Here is an 18757-nt window from a genome sequence, read left to right as displayed (position 1 = left end):
GTGTGCGAAGGTTTGTCCGGTTTGGCTTAGGCCAGGATTGGCGTCGGGGTCACATCAGCAACGCCGGATGCAACGCGGATTGCCGTGCTGCGAGCTAAGCCGCGATGCAAATGCCAGAGGTTCGCATATTCTTGATTCAGTTGCCGGCGATGCCCAAATTTAGGAGCGGTGTTGGTGAAGCGATGGTGTTTATAGAAGAACAAACAATTGTCAACTTGGCATCCATTCAGCCTTGCATATGCACGGGAAATGGAATGAAAATAGGCAAATACAATGTAAACAATGCGTTGTACGAAGTACCTCGTATCAGGAAGAAAGCTTCCTAACTTGGCGACGACGTTATTCAATTATTGGTTAGGCTGCGATTAGTAGCACGGCGAGATTGTAATTGAGTCTATGCAACACAGCTCATGCCTACTAGGTAGTACTGTACGCGATGAGACTGTGCTTCCCTAGTGGACTGCGTTCGCTTGTAAAAAGAGGCGGAAGCCTTCAGCGGAAGCCCTAGATCTCTAAAATATCACGTATTAAAGAGTAATGCGTATTGTGATAGTTCTTAGGTCAGCCAACAATCTGCCTGTACGACATGGGCAGTTTGCGGCTGATCGCCACCAAGCCCTGCGAGGGCCATTGAACGCTAGCAGCGCCCATCACACGTAATAGTATCAAGAGGAAAGCGAATTCTACTTCCTATTTTCTATCCATGCAATGATTGTTTGTTATACGGTACTTGTAGAAGGTACGAAATATATGTTTGCAGAGCAATGCTGTAGTAGTTGGTTCAGACGAGAACGCACATGATGCTATTGTCTCGAGTTTGCTTCTAGCACCACAAGCGCACTAACCATATTTGCCCACTATTGTGAGCCGAATCCAACCGACCCCATGGGGCTTCGCTCAAAACAGCAGTATCGGGACATTTCCACGTTAGCAACAACTCCGCCATCAACCACTCAGAGCTGGAGATTCACGATCCATCGCGAAGTGGCACCGCATGGTCAACGCATGTTCTTTGCTGCCCGGTAGTTGGTCTGCTTCTTCTCTTTACACTTTCCTTCTTCTCTGCTTCTTTCCATGATACAAGACGTCACCAACACGCACTATCAATACCGCAACAATGTCCCAGATTCGGGGCACGGCTATTTCGAGCCTCGGCAGATTGGCTCACTCCAAATCTCGCATTCAATGGGCCAATGCCACCGCACGTGGCATGCGCCGCTACTCTGCGGCTGCAGCCAACAACGGACCTTTACCTCTTGAGGGTTATCGCGTGCTGGACATGTCTAGAGTGCTGGCTGGTGTAAGTTAATCTCTCCTGCATTATGTATAGCCGGATATAAATAGATGCATGTTCCAGGCCTTATGCCTATCACTCCGCTAACTTGCTGCAGCCATACTGCACACAAATTCTGGGTGACCTTGGGTAAGCATCATTTTCTCAGCAATCTCAACTTCTATATCTAGACAAGATTGGCATATTGATTTGTCAAAAACTCTTCTGCAGCGCTGAAGTCATTAAAATCGAGCACCCAACGCGGGGAGATGACACACGGGCATGGGGCCCCCCGTACGCAAAGTACAAACCAGATTCTGGAAGACAAGGCCCGGGTGAATCCGCATATTTCTTGGGGGTATGAACCAACCAACATAGACACATAAAATTGGAGAAAGTTGCTTGTTACGGTGATCGAGGGGGCTAATATGATACTTGTTTGCGTCTTTATTTTTAGGCCAATCGCAACAAAAAGTCTCTAGGACTATCTTTCCAACACCCGGAAGGAGTGGATATCCTGCACAAGCTGGCGGCGAAATGCGACATCCTGGTCGAAAACTATCTCCCAGGCACATTGAAGAAGTATTCAATGGACTATGAGACCCTTCGAAAGGTCAATCCCGGGCTCATCTACACTTCTATTACGGGCTACGGCCAGACTGGTCCTTACTCCAACCGCGCTGGCTACGACGTGATGGTCGAGGCTGAGTTCGGCCTCATGCACATTACAGGCTCGCGAGATGGCCCGCCCGTTAAAGTCGGCGTAGCTGTTACCGACCTGACAACTGGCCTTTACGCTAGCAATAGTATTATGGCGGCGCTTTTGTCGAGAGCTAAGACTGGAAAGGGCCAACACATCGACGTGGCGCTGAGTGACTGCCAGACAGCTACATTAGCCAACATTGCAAGCAGCAGCCTGATCAGCGGGAAGAAGGACAGTGGTCGCTGGGGAACTGCTCATCGTAAGTCAGATGCATATATACCAGACGCCTGTTGCAAGTTATACTAAAGCTCTACAGCGTCAATCGTTCCATACAGAGCGTTCAAGACGAAGGACGGTGACATTCTCATTGGTGGCGGCAATGACCGCTTGTTTGGTGTTCTCTGTGATGGCCTTAACAAGCCGCACTGGAAGGACGATGCCAAGTTCAAGACAAACGCTGACCGAGTGGCGCACCGTAATGAACTAGAGGCGGAAATAGAGGCCATTACACAACAAAGAACAACGCAGGAGTGGCTAGAGACATTTGAGGGATCAGGGATGCCTTATGCGGCCATCAACGATATCCAGGGCACTCTCAATCACAGCCACACCAAGGCCCGAGACATGGTTATCGAGATTGACCACGAATACTGTGGCCCGATCAAGATGGTTAACACGCCCGTCAAGTGGTCAGAAACTCAGCCCATTGTGAGGACGCCTCCTCCTATCTTGGGCCAGCACACGAATGAGATCTTGGGCGAGCATCTCGGCCTAAGTGAATCAGATATTACTACGCTTAAAAACCAGGGAGTCGTGAGTTAGATGCATGACTGTTACCATTAGCACCATATACTATACTAGACATATAGATGATGAGGAAATGATGACATGATATAGATAAATATATACGCGGGCACAGGAGTGAATATCTATAGAGTTGGTGAACTGTCAGGGGAATAGGACAGTGTATAGTTGGATGAGACACCGTACATGTTGAGGACTTCTGCTGCATCATGTGATCCATCACATGATTCGCTGTCCGTTCTTTCCTGTCTCGCGCTTTCCGAAAATGGTTCCTTCTCAGTCTCCATCGTAAGATCAAAAATGAATTATCGCGAAATCATGTTTTAAAAAATCATTGGGGAGATTTCTTTTAATTTCTATAATTTGTTTATTCCACGTGCGGGCACGCAACTCCTCAATTCCTCTCCCTTGTAGGTGTAATGTCATAAAAAAAGGCATCTTGGCTCATACGCAATAAGCCATTCCTGTCACGCGAATAACACCAGACTGTGGAGCAAAATGGAGGCGACATTACCGGCTATTGCTCCAATTGAATCGAATAATGAGGATACCATCATGGGAGATTCACCTGATGCAACAAATATCCAATTATCTCCTGGTATCAGCCTCAGTATGGAGAATTCATGTCCGCCGGCATCGATACCACGACCTCCATATACACCTCAGTTTTCATCGGCTTCATGGATCTTGGATCGTATAAAGTCTACTCAGGGACGTCCAAGTTCGAATTTGTCACTTATAATGAACAATGCCTCTCACACTACAGATGGAGAAAAGAGTGAGATGGATGAGAAGCGGGATTCAAGCATGAGTGACACGCTACCAATGCCCATTTCGCCAACCCGCCAGCCATTCAACAACGTTGAGAATATCATGGCGGCAAACTCTCGTCTAATAGGATTGAAGAGAAAGCGAGAACAACAGGGTGAGACGGATGATTTCACCCAGAATACAATGTCACTTCCTATGCCTGCTCCACAGCCGGCGGTAGTACTATCCACAACAGCGACGCTGAGTATCACGCCGCAAAGCAGCTATATGATGTGCTCCAAGTGTCATCAAGACTCATTGGAAGCGAATAATCCACTCATTCCTTGCGGTAATTGTTCTCAATTATGGCACCAAGGCTGTGTGCCGCCATCGATAATAAAAGAGGAGGAGGCACAGCAACTATTAAGGTTTACGTGCCCATCATGCTTGGGTGCGAATGAAAGAGATGCGATGGATCATACAAGAGAAGGCTCTCATCATCAGAATGAATTAGAAAGACGGCGATCCAGGAATTTGGCGGCTCTAAATGGAGATGCCGTTCCGGCCAAACCAGAGCATGTTGGTTTTTGGGCAGGAAAGGCATCGGATACGGCGGTAAGCAGAACTGATCAGGGACTCAAAAAGAACCAAAGCTAACTCAGCATCTACAGTTAACGGAGTACTTTTATGGGAAGAAGAAGACAGATTTATTAAATATTTTATCATTCTGCGATCAGCTCAAACCACAGTTGCTGGTTGACATCATGGTTTCTGTTGCAAAGAGACATCCCGACCTACCAATCTTCGACTCTCCAAACTGGAATGCGGAAACATTCAGCACTGTCACAGCTCATAGGATAAAACACTCACACCAAAGTGCCCGGTCTGCTACACGGCCACGGCATGGACATACCATTCTAGAATCAAGAACCAAGAACAAGCACAAGATTTCTAAAAAGATGGTCAAGATAGCGCCAGTTATACAAGCTGAAGAATCACCAGTAATGGACGATGGTGATTCTCTCCCGCCAATGTGGCCAAAGGCCGGCGAAGGCCTGTATGCAAAACTTTCTCCAGAAGATGAAGATCGAGCATTTTTGTTGGACGACAATGATGAGGAGGCATTTAGCCATTTTGGGGTGGACAAATTTGGCAAGCAAATAGCGATTCCTGTAAGTGCTTGAATTGGCGGGGTTTCTTATGGGATTTTGAGTGTTTCTATGGGTGATGTTTCGCAGTCTGTAACACTACAGCGACGAGTTATCAGTTATCAAGCAAGAGCGATATGTTTCCGAACCACAACAACAGTTCTATTAATTCTACCTATTTATATATTATATTACCAATTATCTCTAAACTCTAAAATGAGAACGCTTCACTCATTACCGACGTATTGACGTGAATCCAACACCTCTCCCTTTTACTCAACCAACACCTCGCTCTTTTATGCACAAAAAAAGACTCTACCCTGCTCTCCAAACACAACCCCATCTACCACCGCGAACCCAACACGAAAGACACTTATACCCCCATCCCATTACATGTATACAGCTCCAATTTAGCAAGTGTACTTGTACTGAGAGATGAGAGGAGTATCGAGCTTAAGGCTGGCGCACAGAAGATCCTTAACAACAAGGTTGGTGTAAACCTTGGTAGAGCTGAGGCTAAGGATAACATCAGGAAGGATAGTAACGCCGACGAAGCCGGCAAGACGGCCACCGAGAGCACCGACGACGTCGATGTAGTTGTGGCAGCCCATGGTGTTGTAGGAAACGCAGTCGAACTGGCACTTTCCGACGCCGAGCAGGCAGGCGGTGGCCGAGAGCTGGGCGAAGATGCTGGTGGTCAGCGACACCTCGACGTCAGCAGCGACGACGGCGAAGCCGAAAGCGTTGGTGTTGAAGATGACGACGGCCTGGGCGAGCTCCTCGATGTACAGAGCGGCGAGGCCGGCAGAGGTGCCGCGGAGGACGGTGCTGATGGAGGACGTCAGGGAGATGTCAAGGTCGACGTCCAGGTCGATGCCGAGCCCGAGGGCGGAGATCTCGGCCTCGATCTCGGCCTCGGCGCAGAAGGTGAAGGTGTCGAGCGCGACCTGGCACCACGCGTGGGTGGCATCGTATTTGGTGAACTTGGTGGGCGAGACGGCGCAGAAGGCGGAGAGGGCAACTTTGGCGCCGGAGGTATCGCACTGGGGGCTGGCCACGCGCCGGTGAGGGGGGTGCCACCGCAGGACTTGCTGGTAGTGTCGTAGCTCAGGCCGGGAGGGCACTCGCAGGCCTTGACCCAGGGGCTGTAGGCCATGCCCTTGGGGCAGTGGAAGCCGCCGGCGAGGCTGACGGCGGCGCTGATGTCGGTCGAGGCCTCGGCGATGATCTGGTTTCCGAGCTGGAGGTTGGCGGTGGCGGAAGCGCAGGCGCCGGCGGAGATGCTGGCGGCGGTGGCCACGGAGGCCAAGGAGGTGGCGGTAGCGAAGAAACGCATTTTGAATATTAGGTGTGTGTTTGATTAACGAATGAGTGACTGGTGGGTGAGTGAGTGGTGTAAAGGAGTGACTGAAACCAAAGGCTTCTGGAGGAGTTGAGGAATGAGAGGTGAGGGGTGAGGAGGGAAAGGGAATGAGAAGAAGGCAAGATCAACAGTGATTTATATATACATTGCAAAGAAGAACACAATGATGGCTCCTATTTCGTTTCTCTCTCAATCTGCTTGACTCCTTTCTACCCCTGTCCAAATGATGGTAAACGAATCATTCCGTCTTCTCTTCACAGCCTCAAATGCAGAGTTCCTATTGCGATTGCTAGTGCCTCTACAGTGTAACTGCCTGGAGAACTAGTACTCTCAGGCTTCAGCCAACGGCTAACAGGGTCATGGATGCTTGGACCGCTTTGGCATGGCATGATCCTGGCTTTGCTATGGTTCAGTTGTCTGGAGCCCCGGAGTCGCAGTCCGGGAGAGGTGGAGGGAAGCAGCAAGGAGTCGTGTCGATGCATGTCATTTTGTGATATGTACGGAGTCACCGAGTGGGTGGACAAAAGAGAGCCGTTGTTTTTGTTAATAAATTCAGACTATCTGGGTATATTGTTCGAGATGGGGTATGTGTACACTGAGTGATGGTCTATTTCCTCTTGTAGTCCATCTCTTACCAGCATTCTGTATATGATATGGTGCATTGTGTAAATGATGATGGTCAAAGTGGATGCGAACTATACTTGTCCTACTATCAGCCGGCAATGCTGGTTAATTCCGCAGAATATAAGATTACCTGAAAGAGGCTCGGCAGTCAGGGCCCCTTCTCGGCTCCTACGTATCCACAGTGGCTTTTTTCCTCCCTTCAAATAGCAATCTCGCGGAATACTGAGATGTGATAGGCTTTGCCTCCGTATCCGCACTTGGCGTCTACACCAGCAAGGAGAAAAGCTGCTAGACCGCTGCTGAAAAGCTCAAGTGTTATTAAACTACTAGTGTACCATCTACTGTGAGCAGTTGGCATATTAGCTATGTCTTAAAACACACAATAGTTAGTTGTGTCTCAGTTGTCGAGACGTTTAGACAATCAAGCTAATATCAGACAGGTGGATCCGTGCGTGGATAAACCAGGCTTAGGTTAGTGGTTGGTTGACATTAAAACGGTTAACGCAAGCTAGACGCTATAAGAAAAGGAACCTAGAAAGAATAAAAGGAACAAGGTAAGAAGAACAAGGCTATTCTCCCCTGCTACCAGGCCGAGGAGGGGGCATCCTTTCACTTCACCGCACCCGGAGAAATATCTAGACCCAAGACATATTATTATTAGCACAGAGCAAAATAGTATAGCTTATCAAGACAACAGAATCTATACAAACTCCGCATTACATACACGTACATTCACGAAGTATACGCAATCTCTTTCATCAATTTCTTCGTGTCATACGAGTTATCATACGCATACCCATAGCTGTCATGACTAGGATTTTCCCCTCTTCGCACAGACTCTGTTTATATCACGACCGGCAAACATGAAACTTGGCCCCTCCGATGAACCGAAATGCTGATCATTACTACGGCATTTGACATAGCCGTAATAGATGACGTCTAGAAAGATCTTTTTTACATGCATATCCTTATGAAGCACGCACAGCTTTAATAGAGCTCCACACAAGCATTGTCTCTGCTTACTCCGAACTACGTACGTAGTGACATGGGGATCTCGGCATCTGGTTATGGCTGGTATGTAATACGGATGATACCGTGGAAGGGGGAAAAAAAGAAGAAGAAGAAGAAGAAGAAATTGTCCTAGACTCAACTCACGCCAACATTCTATCGCTACGGAATATTTCGATCGACTCTCTCCCCTCGCTTCGTATTCAGCTTCTGCGTTACAACCCTTGATTCTTTCAAGCCCCCCTGTCTAACGTGCGCTATTGCCGGTCCCGCATATCCGATTAGGGGGCTCCCGTCTCCCCTGCCATACGTCAAAACCCGGCATCTGATCTTTCCACGCGGGGCTCGCAGATAGAGTCCAAATCCGTTTCATCTCAGTGCCGAAAGATATTGGTGGCTGTAAGTATACTGGGAGCGTTACTGTTGTGCTCTGGAGCTCATCTCAAGTAATGCAAGTGCAGGCTAGATAATGATGGAAGGCTCCCGTTACAACCAATAACCACTAGCCAACAAGAGAATACGCACTTGAATACGCACTTGATAGTCTTCACCGATTTTTATTCATTTTACTTTCGAGAAACTAGATCTAGGGTGAGTCGGCCCCCGCCAGGCTCCCAAATAGAAAAGGGGTGAGACATCTCGACTCAGACTTGCCTTTTACGACGTCACTGCTACCGACACTTTGTAAAGATGAACAGACAGGCATCTCGACGAAAGGGTTAGCTGCAAAGCAGCAAACACACAGCCGTTCCGTTGATGCCGTCTGTGGTCGTGATAGCTCGGAAGTATCTGTTGTATCATCACCGCCGAGATTGCCTTTGTCCTCCTCAGAAATGCGTCATGCCTCGCTTTAGATCAGCATAGCTATCTACATGTACATGCGGAATCCCGCTTGCTTCACTTCATGGGAGGAGCAGCGTGGTGCCCTTGACTTTGCCACTCTCCATTTTGGCAGTTCGCGCTCCAAATTGAATCTAAAAAACAAGAGACTGTTAGAAAGAATCTGCAGCTTTTATGTTACTCCATTGAGTCGTCACTTACCGCTCGTTTCTTCTCCGCAGCCACAGAGCGCATGCCTAGTGAATCTGCCAAGAGACGAAGCACCCTTTTCTCTGGATCAAAATCACAGCTCGAGCTCTGGTGATCAAAGTCACACTTCTCCCATGCAGGTAGCTCGATCGCCCATTTCACAAGGCTTTCATCCAAGTATGGAAACCGCACCTCTCTACTCCAATGAGACATGACTCTGTCGTCTCGCCCTAGGTTTCTCTTACCTAGCCGACTCACATCCAGTTTTAATTCGTCTATAAGGCCCGTATATCCGCTTCGTGTAAAAGCAGTAGCATGTCGGACATATCCGCCAAATAATTCATCGGCACCAAGCCCCGATAGCAACACTCGAGCTGTTGTGCTATATGGCTCTGCCTCTGATCCTGCGGCCAACTGCCCCATCCCTTTGCCTCGTGCAGCAAAGTACAAAGCACAAGCAATAGAGAGATCCATCTCAGTGTTGTGGGGGTATATGAGATCTATCAACTCTGCTCGATGGGCAGAAGTCTCCTCATAGGGAACATTCACCTAAAACACTTCGATTAATGCCTTGTTTCTCAACCCATGTATTGGAATCCTTACAGTTACAAATCGCCACGGTCTGTCTAGGCAGACCGCCAACAACTCCGCAAACGACTTTCTTCCAGTCATTCTGTCAGGGCATAGCTCATATAGCTCGGCAGCGGATAAAGTTTTGTTTTGCGAAGCGATTCTAGGGTTCTCAAATGCAACATTAATCAAGTCAATAGCTTGCCCGGTTGGGATTATATCGCTGGCAATTCGAGCAAGAACTGTGCAATCTAGGCCTCCTGAAAATAGTACGGCAACTCGCGCGTCCGAAGGTCCCGCCATTGGGGGTAATGGAACACTCAGAACTCTTAGTCGGAGCGACTCCGCCAAATGGTCTCGCAATTGCTCTACAGAGAGAGACTGGCCACTTAACGGAGTAGTCGCTGCCGTAGGAATGGAAGCGTTAAATACGCCAATACTTGACACCTAAAAACGTAAGTAGCACGAATTTCGGTTGGTACCTTATACTCTGCAGTACCCAAGTAACTTGCGAGAGCACTTCTAAAGAACTTACTAAAGCTTCAGTCTGATCCCAGTCATGTCTCACAGGCATCATATCTTTCGGTAAGCCAGTTTCACTAAGCTCAATGGCATAACAGCCGTCTGCTTCGACTTCGGCCCATCCCACAGCGGGTGCTTCTGCTATGCTCGAGAGAAGAAAGTCTTCTTCTCTCTTCAACAGCAAGGATCGACGCCCAAGGCGATCGCGTCCATAGTACAGGCGTTTCGCTTTCTTATCCAGGAAAATGAATGCAAATGGGCCCTCAATAGATCGCAGCGCGTCAAGGATACTGTCCTTGTCGCCTGAGTTGTTGCTGCTCGCAGCTATCAACATGGACAGGATGGCTTCGCCGTCATTACCCTCGACGGGTTTGCCACCAAGCTTCCAGGCTTCGCCATTCCAGCAGAGGACGGATCCGGACTCCTCGTCAACCAGCGGCTGCCTCGCAACGTGGTCTCCGCGCAGGGATAGAACCGTAGAGGTCAGAGTCAGGTAGAGGGAGCTCGCATCATCTCGACGGAGCTGCGTCTTCACAGCCCCAAGATGGTCAGGGCCGCGGTTCCGAAGCCTTTGTTCGAGTCCTGGGGATAGTTTGTGATAGTTTGCATCTACTGATATGGCAGCATGGATGCCGCACATTGTAAGCCGCGTACGAGAGCAGTCGTCCACGCGATATCTTACATTGACAAGGATCACGTTGCGGGCTCGACAAAATTCAGGGCAGAGAAGCGCTATAGCCGTGCGCCACACAATCGCTAGTTGCAGCGCCACACAGGCACTAGCTGTTTACCAATTGCACCGACATTCTACCGAGTACGCTAGTGCATATACATCTAATTCAGTCTTAATCTCACCAATACCTAAACTATATTCTTTAGGTAAAGGAGTGTTGATGTTTTTATATCTGATGTTCAAAGTTGGGCAAGGTAAAAATTTTATCTTAAAAGAAGAAAGTAAATTTCTCTACATCTTTTTTTGTATATAAATTGGTGTTGGGCGTTATCTCATTTTGGTTCTCAGATACATCAGACACACATATATACACATTTGCCATACAAGGTGCTAACCTACATGATCTCAACTGTACATGTACTCAATGTGCCTCTTATAAGCCAAAAGAACTGATGCGTCATATCTCATATTTATAATTTCGAGAGGCTCTTATTCTTTTCAAGATATTTCTTCGCCTAACATGAGTTTCGTATTAGTAGTATTCAGTTGAATGAGGAGAAATAGGTAGATTAATGCATGGAACAAACATACCTCAGCAATAGCATCATACTCGACATTCCACTTCCAGAATTCCAAGCTGCTGAACTCTGCATTTCCATCTGGCACAATGCCATCAAGCACGCTGTCTGCGTGAGAAACACCAATGGCACTCGCAGTTCTTCCAGAAAGATGCTTGGTATTCCATCGCGAGAACTCCTTGACTCGTTCTGCTCTGGGCTTGCAAATCGCCTGCCAGACATTCACAATCTCCGGCACGGTGGCTTCTGCAGATCCAGACAAGAGGAGCTGCAAAACTCCGATATCCTCGATGATGGTTGAGTACCCCTGGGCGGCGTTGGGATGCATTGCGTGAGCGGCATCGCCCAACAGCACAACTCGCCCAGCCTGGCTTGACCATCGAGGGAGGTTCGGCACCTCAGCAACTCTCCAGCGATCGCAGGCGTCGGCGAGTTTCAGTGCCTTAATCATGTCGCTGCATGACGAGGCAAAGAATCGCCGCACATGCTCGATATCGCCGTTCTCGTCCCAGAGGCCCTTCTGGTCGGTTTCTCCCTGGATGGCGAACAGGAGCCCAACGCGGTTGAACTTGGAGCTGTATCGAGTCACCACAAAGCCGCCCTCGCCCTTCCACGTGTTGATATTTGTGTTTTCCGTCAGCTTCGTCGAGCTTGGGTCGCTGGCCAAATCTGTTGCCGCCACGCTGAAGCCGTAGAATGTGGTGTGGTCGACGATGGGCTCCCATTGCTCGTGGGGGCCAAGATCTGATAGCACGCTTCGGCGAGTGTGTGATTTGATGCCATCCGCTGCCACGATGAGATCGGCTGACATTTGCTCTCCGCCTTCCAGCGTCACAGAAGCACGCGTCGCATCGTCAGAAACTTGAGCCACGGCCGCGCCGAAGCGAACGCGCGCTCCAGCATCGGTTGCATACTTGTAAAGCAGCTTGACCATGGCCCGTCTGGTGGTCCCCCAGTCGGCATGTTGAGGGGCGTCGACGACGGTGGTTCGAACCTCTCCTGTATTGAGTTCGCGATAGCTCACATATGGCGATCTATCACTGATTTGCTCCAAGGTCTGCTGAAGACCCCAGCTTTGAATGACCTTGCTTGCGCTCGGTCTGATGCTGATGCCGCCTCCGGTAGGGTTTAGCTTGGAGCTACGCTCAACGACTTCCACGTTGTGTCCGCTTCTAGCCAAAGCGTAAGCGGCGGTAAGGCCACCAAGACCAGCCCCAATAATGATGACCTTCATGATGGTTAAGTCTTCTGGGGCGTATATTATTTTTCCGGGGCGTTATGGCGTCCAAAGAACCATAGTAAGAGCTATTGAAATGGCTTCAACAATATCCGTAGTAAGCGGCTGTTGTTTAATGCGGATAATTTGTCTGGAATGTTCTGAGAGGAAGAAGTCTGAAAAGCTTGACTGCAGTATCTTAAACTGCCTTTAACTTCATACTTATAATGCTAACACCTTGTTGCTGGGGTAGCAGTTGGAGTAGTAGTGTGGCGACATCCTCGGCTCTGTTGCTGTTACGTGGTATTTTCTCGGCCCAGGGAGCCTAAAACACATTTCATAATACTTGACATTTACTTACCCAGGAGTATTTTGAAAGCTTTGTGTTTATCGAAGTTTAATTGTTAAAGATAGCGCTAGCATCGGTTATCTAGATTGTGGCTACAAAGATCCATCGTTAGATGCGGGATGCAAGACTTATAACTACTCTCAAACAAGATTGTTTCGAACTCTTCTACCATTCATGTGATTAACGTAACCCTTACACCGAGACAATAAGCTAGTGTGTGCTGTACCCCGTACCTTATACAACAAATAGGCTACCCATTCCTCAATTACCCCGTCAAGGCGGAAAGATTATTAATCGCCAATGTCCGTTTACACACTTATATAGAGAGGCCAGTATGGGCACTAAGTTGAAGTAAACAAGCCAGGAACCTCTCCTTAGTGCCGTAGCAGAAACATTAGCCGTAAGTTTTGGGGTCTTACGTCAGACTCTCCGTCCAACTCAACAAGACAGACGCTATTTGGCTTATACATTGATTGTTCTGCGCTGGCCCTGTTCTAGATGCTGTCACTAGAAATAGCCTGCGTTACTAATTGGGCAGCAGTGCAGTCTAGAGCGTTGCCGGTTAGCCTGGCCCGAAATAATGCGGCAGCTTCGCCCTCCGTGCTATTTTTGGAGTCAGACGGATCTAGCTCGAGGCTTTCTTGACCACTGAGAATTAATAAAGCTCGTCCAAGAATAGCCGGGCACGAACCAAAGTGCTCTAGGCGATGGTGCATAGTAGTAGAACTAGATTATCGCTATAATCTCACAGGCGTGAATAGTGGCTATGGCCATCGAGTAGTATAAAGGTACTCGAGCCCAACACAATGTAGATCCCTTCCAATGACCACCAACCACAGCAGCTTGGCAAACTGAGTCTCAACACACAACTATCAAGACTATTTCTGATCATTTCAACGACTTGATAATTACATAAGCCAAGATGCGCTCTTCAGTCTATGCCCAGGGAGCTGTTGCTTTCTTCTCCCTCTTCACTCTGGGCTCTGCGGCCGCTGACTGCTACTCGCACGACGACGCCTCCATTCCCAGCTTCTCTGTCGCCGATGGGAGAAAACTGCAGAACGAGATTGCCGGTAACAAGTTCGACCCTCAGCTGGAGTTTCCGTTCCTCATCGAGGCTTCACATACCGCCAGCTTCAGCATGGGTAGCGCCAGAGCTTGTCTTGCGAACACGTACTCATGGCAAAACACACACATTGACCAGAATGACCTGCGTTTTGCCGTACAGAGCATCCTAGACGAGTGCGACCGAAACGATGGCACTTCCAAGGGGTGAGTTGCACCATTATTAATGTTGTCTCTGATTGTCGTGCTAATATTCATTGTTTTCATAGCGGCAAAATCCAGGTTACTGGCGACACCGGCCTTGTGCTCGACGTTACCGTCAAAGACGTTGCTCTCGAATGCTGAATTGATCATTATGCATCTAAGCATAGAGATTTCAACTTTGTCGCATTTAATATACCCGATTTTTCTTAGTGGAGTTATTCGGCTGTTCTTATAGCATAGGCGCAGGTGTTTTATAGATCTTGGAACTACAAATCTCTATAGAGCTTGGTTTTCTTTTAGCCTTCAGATGAAGCAATTGACCTGGTCCCTTGATAGCGTAATATCGTTCCAATAAATCTTCAATTTAGCTCACATGTCAATGTCTATATACATCTGTAGACAAATACGAGCAACGCCGAACCGCCTCAAATCCTACGCGCATTTCTTTGTCATAGAAAACATTTAACTACAGAGAGCTGATCGTATCGCATTATTTTGTCAAGGGTAAATACAAATGGAGATTATTTTGATATTACAAAGTTCATGTCCAAGTGTTCAGCGCCCCTTGCTTTATAACTTTGCCCAGCCGAGCTGCCTAACCCATGGCCAGTTCAAGAGTACCTCCTAATCTATTACATCAGTCGATCAGTATGAATAGCACTTCATTAATGCAGAACTTACATGTATGCAGCACTCCGCACACCACACTGAAAAGGATGGAAGCAGGCGCGACTGGTGGGTCCAATTACGGTTTAAAGTAGCATCTTAAATCAATATAAATTCAGCAACCTTGGCCGACATTCTACTTATTTCATTCCATTTCTTTCTCTTCTTCAATATTATAAGCGACTTCTACTGTCATTCTAACGTTGCATATACTCATCATGTCTATGCTAGATTCTTCGCCTCGTTCCTCAAGCCCTACCGCTGGATCTACCATGACAGACATGGTCCCCAGGCGCACATGGCCAGATATGCCCGATTTGCATAGGACTCCCTCAGTCCTATACGCCGAGACTGTTGCAAAGACTCCCGCTTATGCGGAAGACGAAACCAATATTCCTCTTTCTCACTACGAAACGGTGGGGGTTCAGAAGCCCAGAGATGTCAGCCTGCACGGTGTCGACCGGCTAGTACAAGATTTACTAGCTACTCGGACGCTCCTCGAGGAAGAAAAAAGAAAAGTAATAGAGAAGGACGCCGAGATTGCACGCATGGGGGAACAGATATCGCGGATCCTAGATAAAGCCTACACGCAGCTCTTAGATAAAACCAACGAGCATGGCCCAACAAGCAACACGACGGAAACGAAGGCACGGCAACTTGAACCAATCAAAGTGTTGAAGCCAGCCCCCGATGAAGAAATAAGCAAACTTGGGCGGTTATTGGAATTTCACAAAACCAACGGAGAACGAGTATCGAGGCAATGTCAGGAACTACAGGCCATCAACAAGGAACTTCAGGTCTCGCTGCAGGCCACCGAGAAGGCACTCGAGGAACAGGCAGCACTGATTTCGAGTTTGGGGTTAAAGCCTAATTGCAGACGCTCTTGAAGGCCACCGGCATGAAGTGACATGAAATGGTGTCATACATACAGGTGAATAGGTAGTAAGCGATAGGATGGGTGCAGCTATTACCTGCGACTATGGCAGCAGATGAGAAGTTATCCAATACAAAACATTTGTCTTCTGCAGAGTCCCTGCAATTTAAAATGAGTTGGTTGGGCGCATTGAATTACGGATGCGACACCACATGGACCTTCGTGTATGATTTGTGATTGGCTTCAGATAGACGGCTGCATTGAAGGCCTCCCACAGCCTCGTCGCAAAGCTGCAGAAAGTGGGGAAGATACGTGTACATGCTTGTGGCGACGGAAACCCTACCTAATAATGCATGCAGGTGACAGTAAATAGAAGACTAGGCTTTCATTCTTTACGCAAGAATTATTAAGACATGGTTGCTGGGAGGCCTACAAATCATCTGTGGTGCAGACACGTAGATAACTTTGAAGTTCCTTATAATCCTTGTGTTAAAGACTTAAAGGTATTTTCATTTTCCAGCAGTAGCATCGCACTAAACTTACAGTAATAATATCAAAATGTCAGATACTCAATCGGTCTATTGGACGGAAATCAATTCAGATACGGATGATGGCAACCCCGTTGAGATTTTGATGAAAGAATGCGGCTGCACCAGAGAGAGAGCTATCGATTTACTCAGCGTGATTTATACACTCAAAATCCCTGAATTCTATTTTTACTAATGATTCGCTTCAGATTTGCGATAATGATGTCGAGGCGGCCAAGAGACATAATGATCTTTTCCAGGTATACACGCAAGATTTAACCCCTTCCCTTGACTATGGGCGCGGCAGCCTCTCAGTTAGGAGTTTATCAACCTCTCAAACAAATACTCCCTTATCAAACCAAATACTTCCCAACGCTGAGTCCCATAACGATAGTCAAGTCTCCACCAAAGATGCGCATGGCAATGGCTCTGACAGAGAATGGGACTTTGTTTTGCCAAGCCTGCTGGATATGTCTCTTGAAGGGATAGACTATTTCGACTCGTATAGTCTTGCATCAGCCATTCAACATGGCGTTACAGCTTCTCATATCCGAAGCTATCTCAATCTTTGTAATCCAGCAGTCACGGAACAAGACATCAACTCCACAATTGAAGGTTTTCCTCTCATGTTTTATGCCGTTGCATCCAATGACGAGAATATTACGCGGCTCCTCATCGAGCTTAAAGCGAGTCCTAATGCTGTACATGAATCATCGCACGTCCCTTTGTTGGCATTTGCAATCATGTGCAGTGAAACACTGCAAATTGACACTGCAAACATGGTTTGCGTCCTCCTCAGCAAAGGAGCTTCACCCTGCGTTATTCCCAAGGATTTATTTACGCCGTATCTAAAGGATCATGCAACGAACTTGGGGCAGAAAGACCAGAAAGATGCTGAGGTGACTGGAGAGGCAGCGTGGTGCTCCCCGACGACAAAAGCCAGGCTTTCCAAGAATATTAATCTCACTCATCGATATTTCTTGGAAAAGTCTACCCAGTTGAAACCACCCTCAACTAAGAGGCGACAAATTGCCAGACTCAGAAATTGCCAGGGACTTCTAGGCATTCCATATTTCCTTATTGGGCAATCTGTCGCCACAGAGCTGCTCATTCAAAAATTGCTCATTCATTTGATGTTGCCGGCTAAAAACCCTCTCGTTTTGTGCTTTGCTGGGCCGAGTGGTCATGGAAAGACTGAGCTAGCAAGACAACTGGGCCATCTACTCTCCTTGGACCTGGAAGTAGTTGATTGTACCACGTTCAGCCATGAAATGGAATTGTTTGGTCCCAGGAGGCCTTATATTGGGTATGAAAAGGGCTCAGCAGTGAACAACTTTCTCGTCGGACATTCTGGGAGGAGATGCATTATCTTCCTAGACGAATTTGAAAAGACAACTCCGGAAATTCATTCATCTCTACTGCTCCCATTTGATAATGGTATGGTAACAATTTCCATTGCTTAGAAGAATTTGGCTTTAGTTGTCAAGAAACTAACCATGTTAAAAAGGCGAGTATCAAGATAGGCGTAATGGTGACAAGATTAATTGCTCAAACACGATATGGATACTGGCAACAAATGCACTAGATAATTCTATTTTGGACTTTTGCGAAGAGAATAATCTCATAACCGGCAATATCGGAGACGAGAAAACTCGACTAGTCAGAAAACTCTCACAGCAGCTACGAGAGAGCTTTCTACAGCAATTTGGTGTAAGCTCCCTCTGCTTACATCTTCTAAATATGCGCTACACATTGCTAACTTAGGCATATAGGCACCTGTTACTGGCCGTATCTCAGACTTCATTCCCTTGCTGCCTTTTACAGTTGGTGAACAAGCTGTCATCACTCATAAATGCTTGTTAGGATTGGCTCAGGATCTGCGCCTCCCAATATGCCTAATCAAGGGCCCATCAGAGAGACTTATCGGCAACATTAGGCTGCTGATTAGAAGAGATGGTACTGTATGCTCTACACTTGCAAAATCTCACTACCACGTCAAGTTGGGGGCTCGTAGTTTGATGGCTGGGGCAGAGAAGGTAAAACGCATCGTTCTAGACGTGTACCTCGATGACGATGAGGAGATTACGGAACAACACGACTTGCGTGACTTTGTCATTGATGTGGACGATGGGGATATTGTAGGCAAGATCTTGACGGATACTCGAGCGAATATTCAGCCATGACTCTGATAGATTATCCTTATATTACAGCACACATAGAATCTTCAACTGATGGGTACTAGAGAGGAGCAGCTACAAAATTGTCAATAGCCAAAAGCTTTTCCCAGAGCTACAAGACAGGTGCTATACGCGCTGGGTCGGAACCGGTCATAGCGATCCAATGACTCGTCATATCCGACAATAGTGAAATAAAATACACGAGTGGGCCTGCTCTAGAAGTCGTCATGATATTGTTTACATACCTCAGAAGCCTCTTACCGATGTATTCTGTACTGCGGGGGTAAAAGACTGTCGTGTTAGTCGCTCAGTGGTTCATGAAACAGGCCACTCGGGAAAGAAAGGAGATATGAAATCCTCCCGTTTTTAACCGGGCGTGATTTTGGCCATGCGGAAGTGCATACTCACTATTATTCGCCTAGATAAGACGACAGGATATGAAATACATCGTCTCTGTCGTATTTGGCTTCACGCGGGCCGTTTAAGAGCTTACACAAGAATAGGTGTAGGCCTCCCACTGTCCGATGGTTGCATGTGCGCATGCAGGCCCCATGCAGAAAGTCGCATCTGTTGGCTTTGAACGTCATTGTATACATATACATATACATATACATATACACGTAGTTCTGCTTTG

The 18757-nt window shown here is 47.6% G+C and overlaps 8 protein-coding genes across 10 annotated transcripts; 5 read left to right on the top strand and 3 right to left on the bottom strand.

The window, feature by feature from the left end:
• The first annotated feature begins 885 nt into the window (after window positions 1-885).
• TrAFT101_007692 (uncharacterized protein) lies at window positions 886-2890 on the top strand. Its single transcript, XM_024900587.2, has 5 exons — window positions 886-1300; window positions 1392-1423; window positions 1505-1631; window positions 1731-2235; window positions 2293-2890. The coding sequence occupies exons 1-5, from the start codon at window positions 1118-1120 to the stop codon at window positions 2796-2798; spliced, it is 1353 nt and encodes a 450-aa protein (XP_024759206.1). The 5' UTR covers window positions 886-1117; the 3' UTR covers window positions 2799-2890.
• A 199-nt stretch (window positions 2891-3089) lies between these two features.
• Window positions 3090-4864, top strand: TrAFT101_012043 (uncharacterized protein). The gene is made up of 2 exons (XM_024900541.2): window positions 3090-4145; window positions 4202-4864. Exons 1-2 carry the CDS (start codon window positions 3279-3281, stop codon window positions 4712-4714), a joined length of 1380 nt encoding a protein of 459 aa, XP_024759207.1. The 5' UTR covers window positions 3090-3278; the 3' UTR covers window positions 4715-4864.
• A 224-nt stretch (window positions 4865-5088) lies between these two features.
• On the bottom strand, window positions 5089-6014 carry TrAFT101_007691 (uncharacterized protein; the record flags this gene model as incomplete). The annotated part of the gene is made up of 2 exons (XM_066128122.1): window positions 5089-5728; window positions 5803-6014. 2 exons carry the CDS (start codon window positions 6012-6014, stop codon window positions 5089-5091), a joined length of 852 nt encoding a protein of 283 aa, XP_065984238.1.
• Window positions 6015-8209: 2195 nt separating this feature from the next.
• On the bottom strand, window positions 8210-10475 carry TrAFT101_007690 (uncharacterized protein). Its single transcript, XM_024900571.2, has 4 exons — window positions 9808-10475; window positions 9306-9719; window positions 8715-9251; window positions 8210-8647 (listed from the first exon to the last, which is right to left on the bottom strand). The coding sequence occupies exons 1-4, from the start codon at window positions 10432-10434 to the stop codon at window positions 8576-8578; spliced, it is 1650 nt and encodes a 549-aa protein (XP_024759209.1). The 5' UTR covers window positions 10435-10475; the 3' UTR covers window positions 8210-8575.
• Window positions 10476-10715: 240 nt separating this feature from the next.
• Window positions 10716-12669, bottom strand: TrAFT101_007689 (uncharacterized protein). Its single transcript, XM_024911013.2, has 2 exons — window positions 11059-12669; window positions 10716-10982 (listed from the first exon to the last, which is right to left on the bottom strand). The coding sequence occupies exons 1-2, from the start codon at window positions 12277-12279 to the stop codon at window positions 10938-10940; spliced, it is 1266 nt and encodes a 421-aa protein (XP_024759210.1). The 5' UTR covers window positions 12280-12669; the 3' UTR covers window positions 10716-10937.
• A 755-nt stretch (window positions 12670-13424) lies between these two features.
• On the top strand, window positions 13425-14300 carry TrAFT101_007688 (uncharacterized protein). Its single transcript, XM_024900443.2, has 2 exons — window positions 13425-13882; window positions 13945-14300. Exons 1-2 carry the CDS (start codon window positions 13533-13535, stop codon window positions 14018-14020), a joined length of 426 nt encoding a protein of 141 aa, XP_024759211.1. The 5' UTR covers window positions 13425-13532; the 3' UTR covers window positions 14021-14300.
• Window positions 14301-14695: 395 nt separating this feature from the next.
• TrAFT101_007687 (uncharacterized protein) lies at window positions 14696-15626 on the top strand. Its single transcript, XM_024908435.2, has one exon. The coding sequence runs from the start codon at window positions 14764-14766 to the stop codon at window positions 15430-15432; it is 669 nt and encodes a 222-aa protein (XP_024759212.1). The 5' UTR covers window positions 14696-14763; the 3' UTR covers window positions 15433-15626.
• A 218-nt stretch (window positions 15627-15844) lies between these two features.
• Window positions 15845-18674, top strand: TrAFT101_007686 (uncharacterized protein). 3 transcript variants are annotated; one of them, XM_066128120.1, is made up of 5 exons: window positions 15845-15922; window positions 15985-16100; window positions 16156-17383; window positions 17454-17656; window positions 17719-18674. In XM_066128120.1, exons 2-5 carry the CDS (start codon window positions 16053-16055, stop codon window positions 18127-18129), a joined length of 1890 nt encoding a protein of 629 aa, XP_065984236.1. In that variant the 5' UTR covers window positions 15845-15922; window positions 15985-16052; the 3' UTR covers window positions 18130-18674. The 3 variants fall into 3 exon arrangements, with proteins under 3 accessions (XP_065984236.1, XP_024759213.1, XP_065984237.1); XM_024906853.2 differs by having other exon boundaries at window positions 15845-16100; XM_066128121.1 differs by having other exon boundaries at window positions 15845-17383.
• The last annotated feature ends 83 nt before the right edge of the window (window positions 18675-18757 follow it).

The sequence above is a fragment of the Trichoderma asperellum genome, chromosome 4 (genome assembly GCF_020647865.1).
Source record: "Trichoderma asperellum chromosome 4, complete sequence".
NCBI classification, from domain to species: Eukaryota; Fungi; Ascomycota; class Sordariomycetes; order Hypocreales; family Hypocreaceae; genus Trichoderma; species Trichoderma asperellum.
Note: the sequence above shows the minus strand (reverse complement) of the source record. Positions and strands in the feature narration are given on the sequence as shown.

What these genes read in the sequence shown, in the direction of transcription:
- TrAFT101_007688 (XM_024900443.2), top strand. Translation starts at nt 13,533, where the DNA reads ATGCGCTCTTCAGTCTATGCCCAGGGAGCTGTTGCTTTCTTCTCCCTC. An exon ending in AACGATGGCACTTCCAAGGG is followed by an intron (nt 13,883 to 13,944) that starts GTGAGTTGCACC and finishes TTGTTTTCATAG; the next exon opens with CGGCAAAATCCAGGTTACTG.
- TrAFT101_007687 (XM_024908435.2), top strand. Translation starts at nt 14,764, where the DNA reads ATGTCTATGCTAGATTCTTCGCCTCGTTCCTCAAGCCCTACCGCTGGA.
- TrAFT101_007689 (XM_024911013.2), bottom strand. Translation starts at nt 12,279, where the DNA reads ATGAAGGTCATCATTATTGGGGCTGGTCTTGGTGGCCTTACCGCCGCT. An exon ending in AGTATGATGCTATTGCTGAG is followed by an intron (nt 10,983 to 11,058) that starts GTATGTTTGTTC and finishes AACTCATGTTAG; the next exon opens with GCGAAGAAATATCTTGAAAA.
- TrAFT101_012043 (XM_024900541.2), top strand. Translation starts at nt 3,279, where the DNA reads ATGGAGGCGACATTACCGGCTATTGCTCCAATTGAATCGAATAATGAG. An exon ending in GAAAGGCATCGGATACGGCG is followed by an intron (nt 4,146 to 4,201) that starts GTAAGCAGAACT and finishes CAGCATCTACAG; the next exon opens with TTAACGGAGTACTTTTATGG.
- TrAFT101_007686 (XM_024906853.2), top strand. Translation starts at nt 15,978, where the DNA reads ATGTCAGATACTCAATCGGTCTATTGGACGGAAATCAATTCAGATACG. An exon ending in ACTGCTCCCATTTGATAATG is followed by an intron (nt 17,384 to 17,453) that starts GTATGGTAACAA and finishes CATGTTAAAAAG; the next exon opens with GCGAGTATCAAGATAGGCGT. An exon ending in GCTTTCTACAGCAATTTGGT is followed by an intron (nt 17,657 to 17,718) that starts GTAAGCTCCCTC and finishes TTAGGCATATAG; the next exon opens with GCACCTGTTACTGGCCGTAT.
- TrAFT101_007692 (XM_024900587.2), top strand. Translation starts at nt 1,118, where the DNA reads ATGTCCCAGATTCGGGGCACGGCTATTTCGAGCCTCGGCAGATTGGCT. An exon ending in TGTCTAGAGTGCTGGCTGGT is followed by an intron (nt 1,301 to 1,391) that starts GTAAGTTAATCT and finishes AACTTGCTGCAG; the next exon opens with CCATACTGCACACAAATTCT. An exon ending in AATCCGCATATTTCTTGGGG is followed by an intron (nt 1,632 to 1,730) that starts GTATGAACCAAC and finishes CTTTATTTTTAG; the next exon opens with GCCAATCGCAACAAAAAGTC.
- TrAFT101_007690 (XM_024900571.2), bottom strand. Translation starts at nt 10,434, where the DNA reads ATGTGCGGCATCCATGCTGCCATATCAGTAGATGCAAACTATCACAAA. An exon ending in GGGATCAGACTGAAGCTTTA is followed by an intron (nt 9,720 to 9,807) that starts GTAAGTTCTTTA and finishes TTACGTTTTTAG; the next exon opens with GTGTCAAGTATTGGCGTATT. An exon ending in CTGCGGAGAAGAAACGAGCG is followed by an intron (nt 8,648 to 8,714) that starts GTAAGTGACGAC and finishes CTTGTTTTTTAG; the next exon opens with ATTCAATTTGGAGCGCGAAC.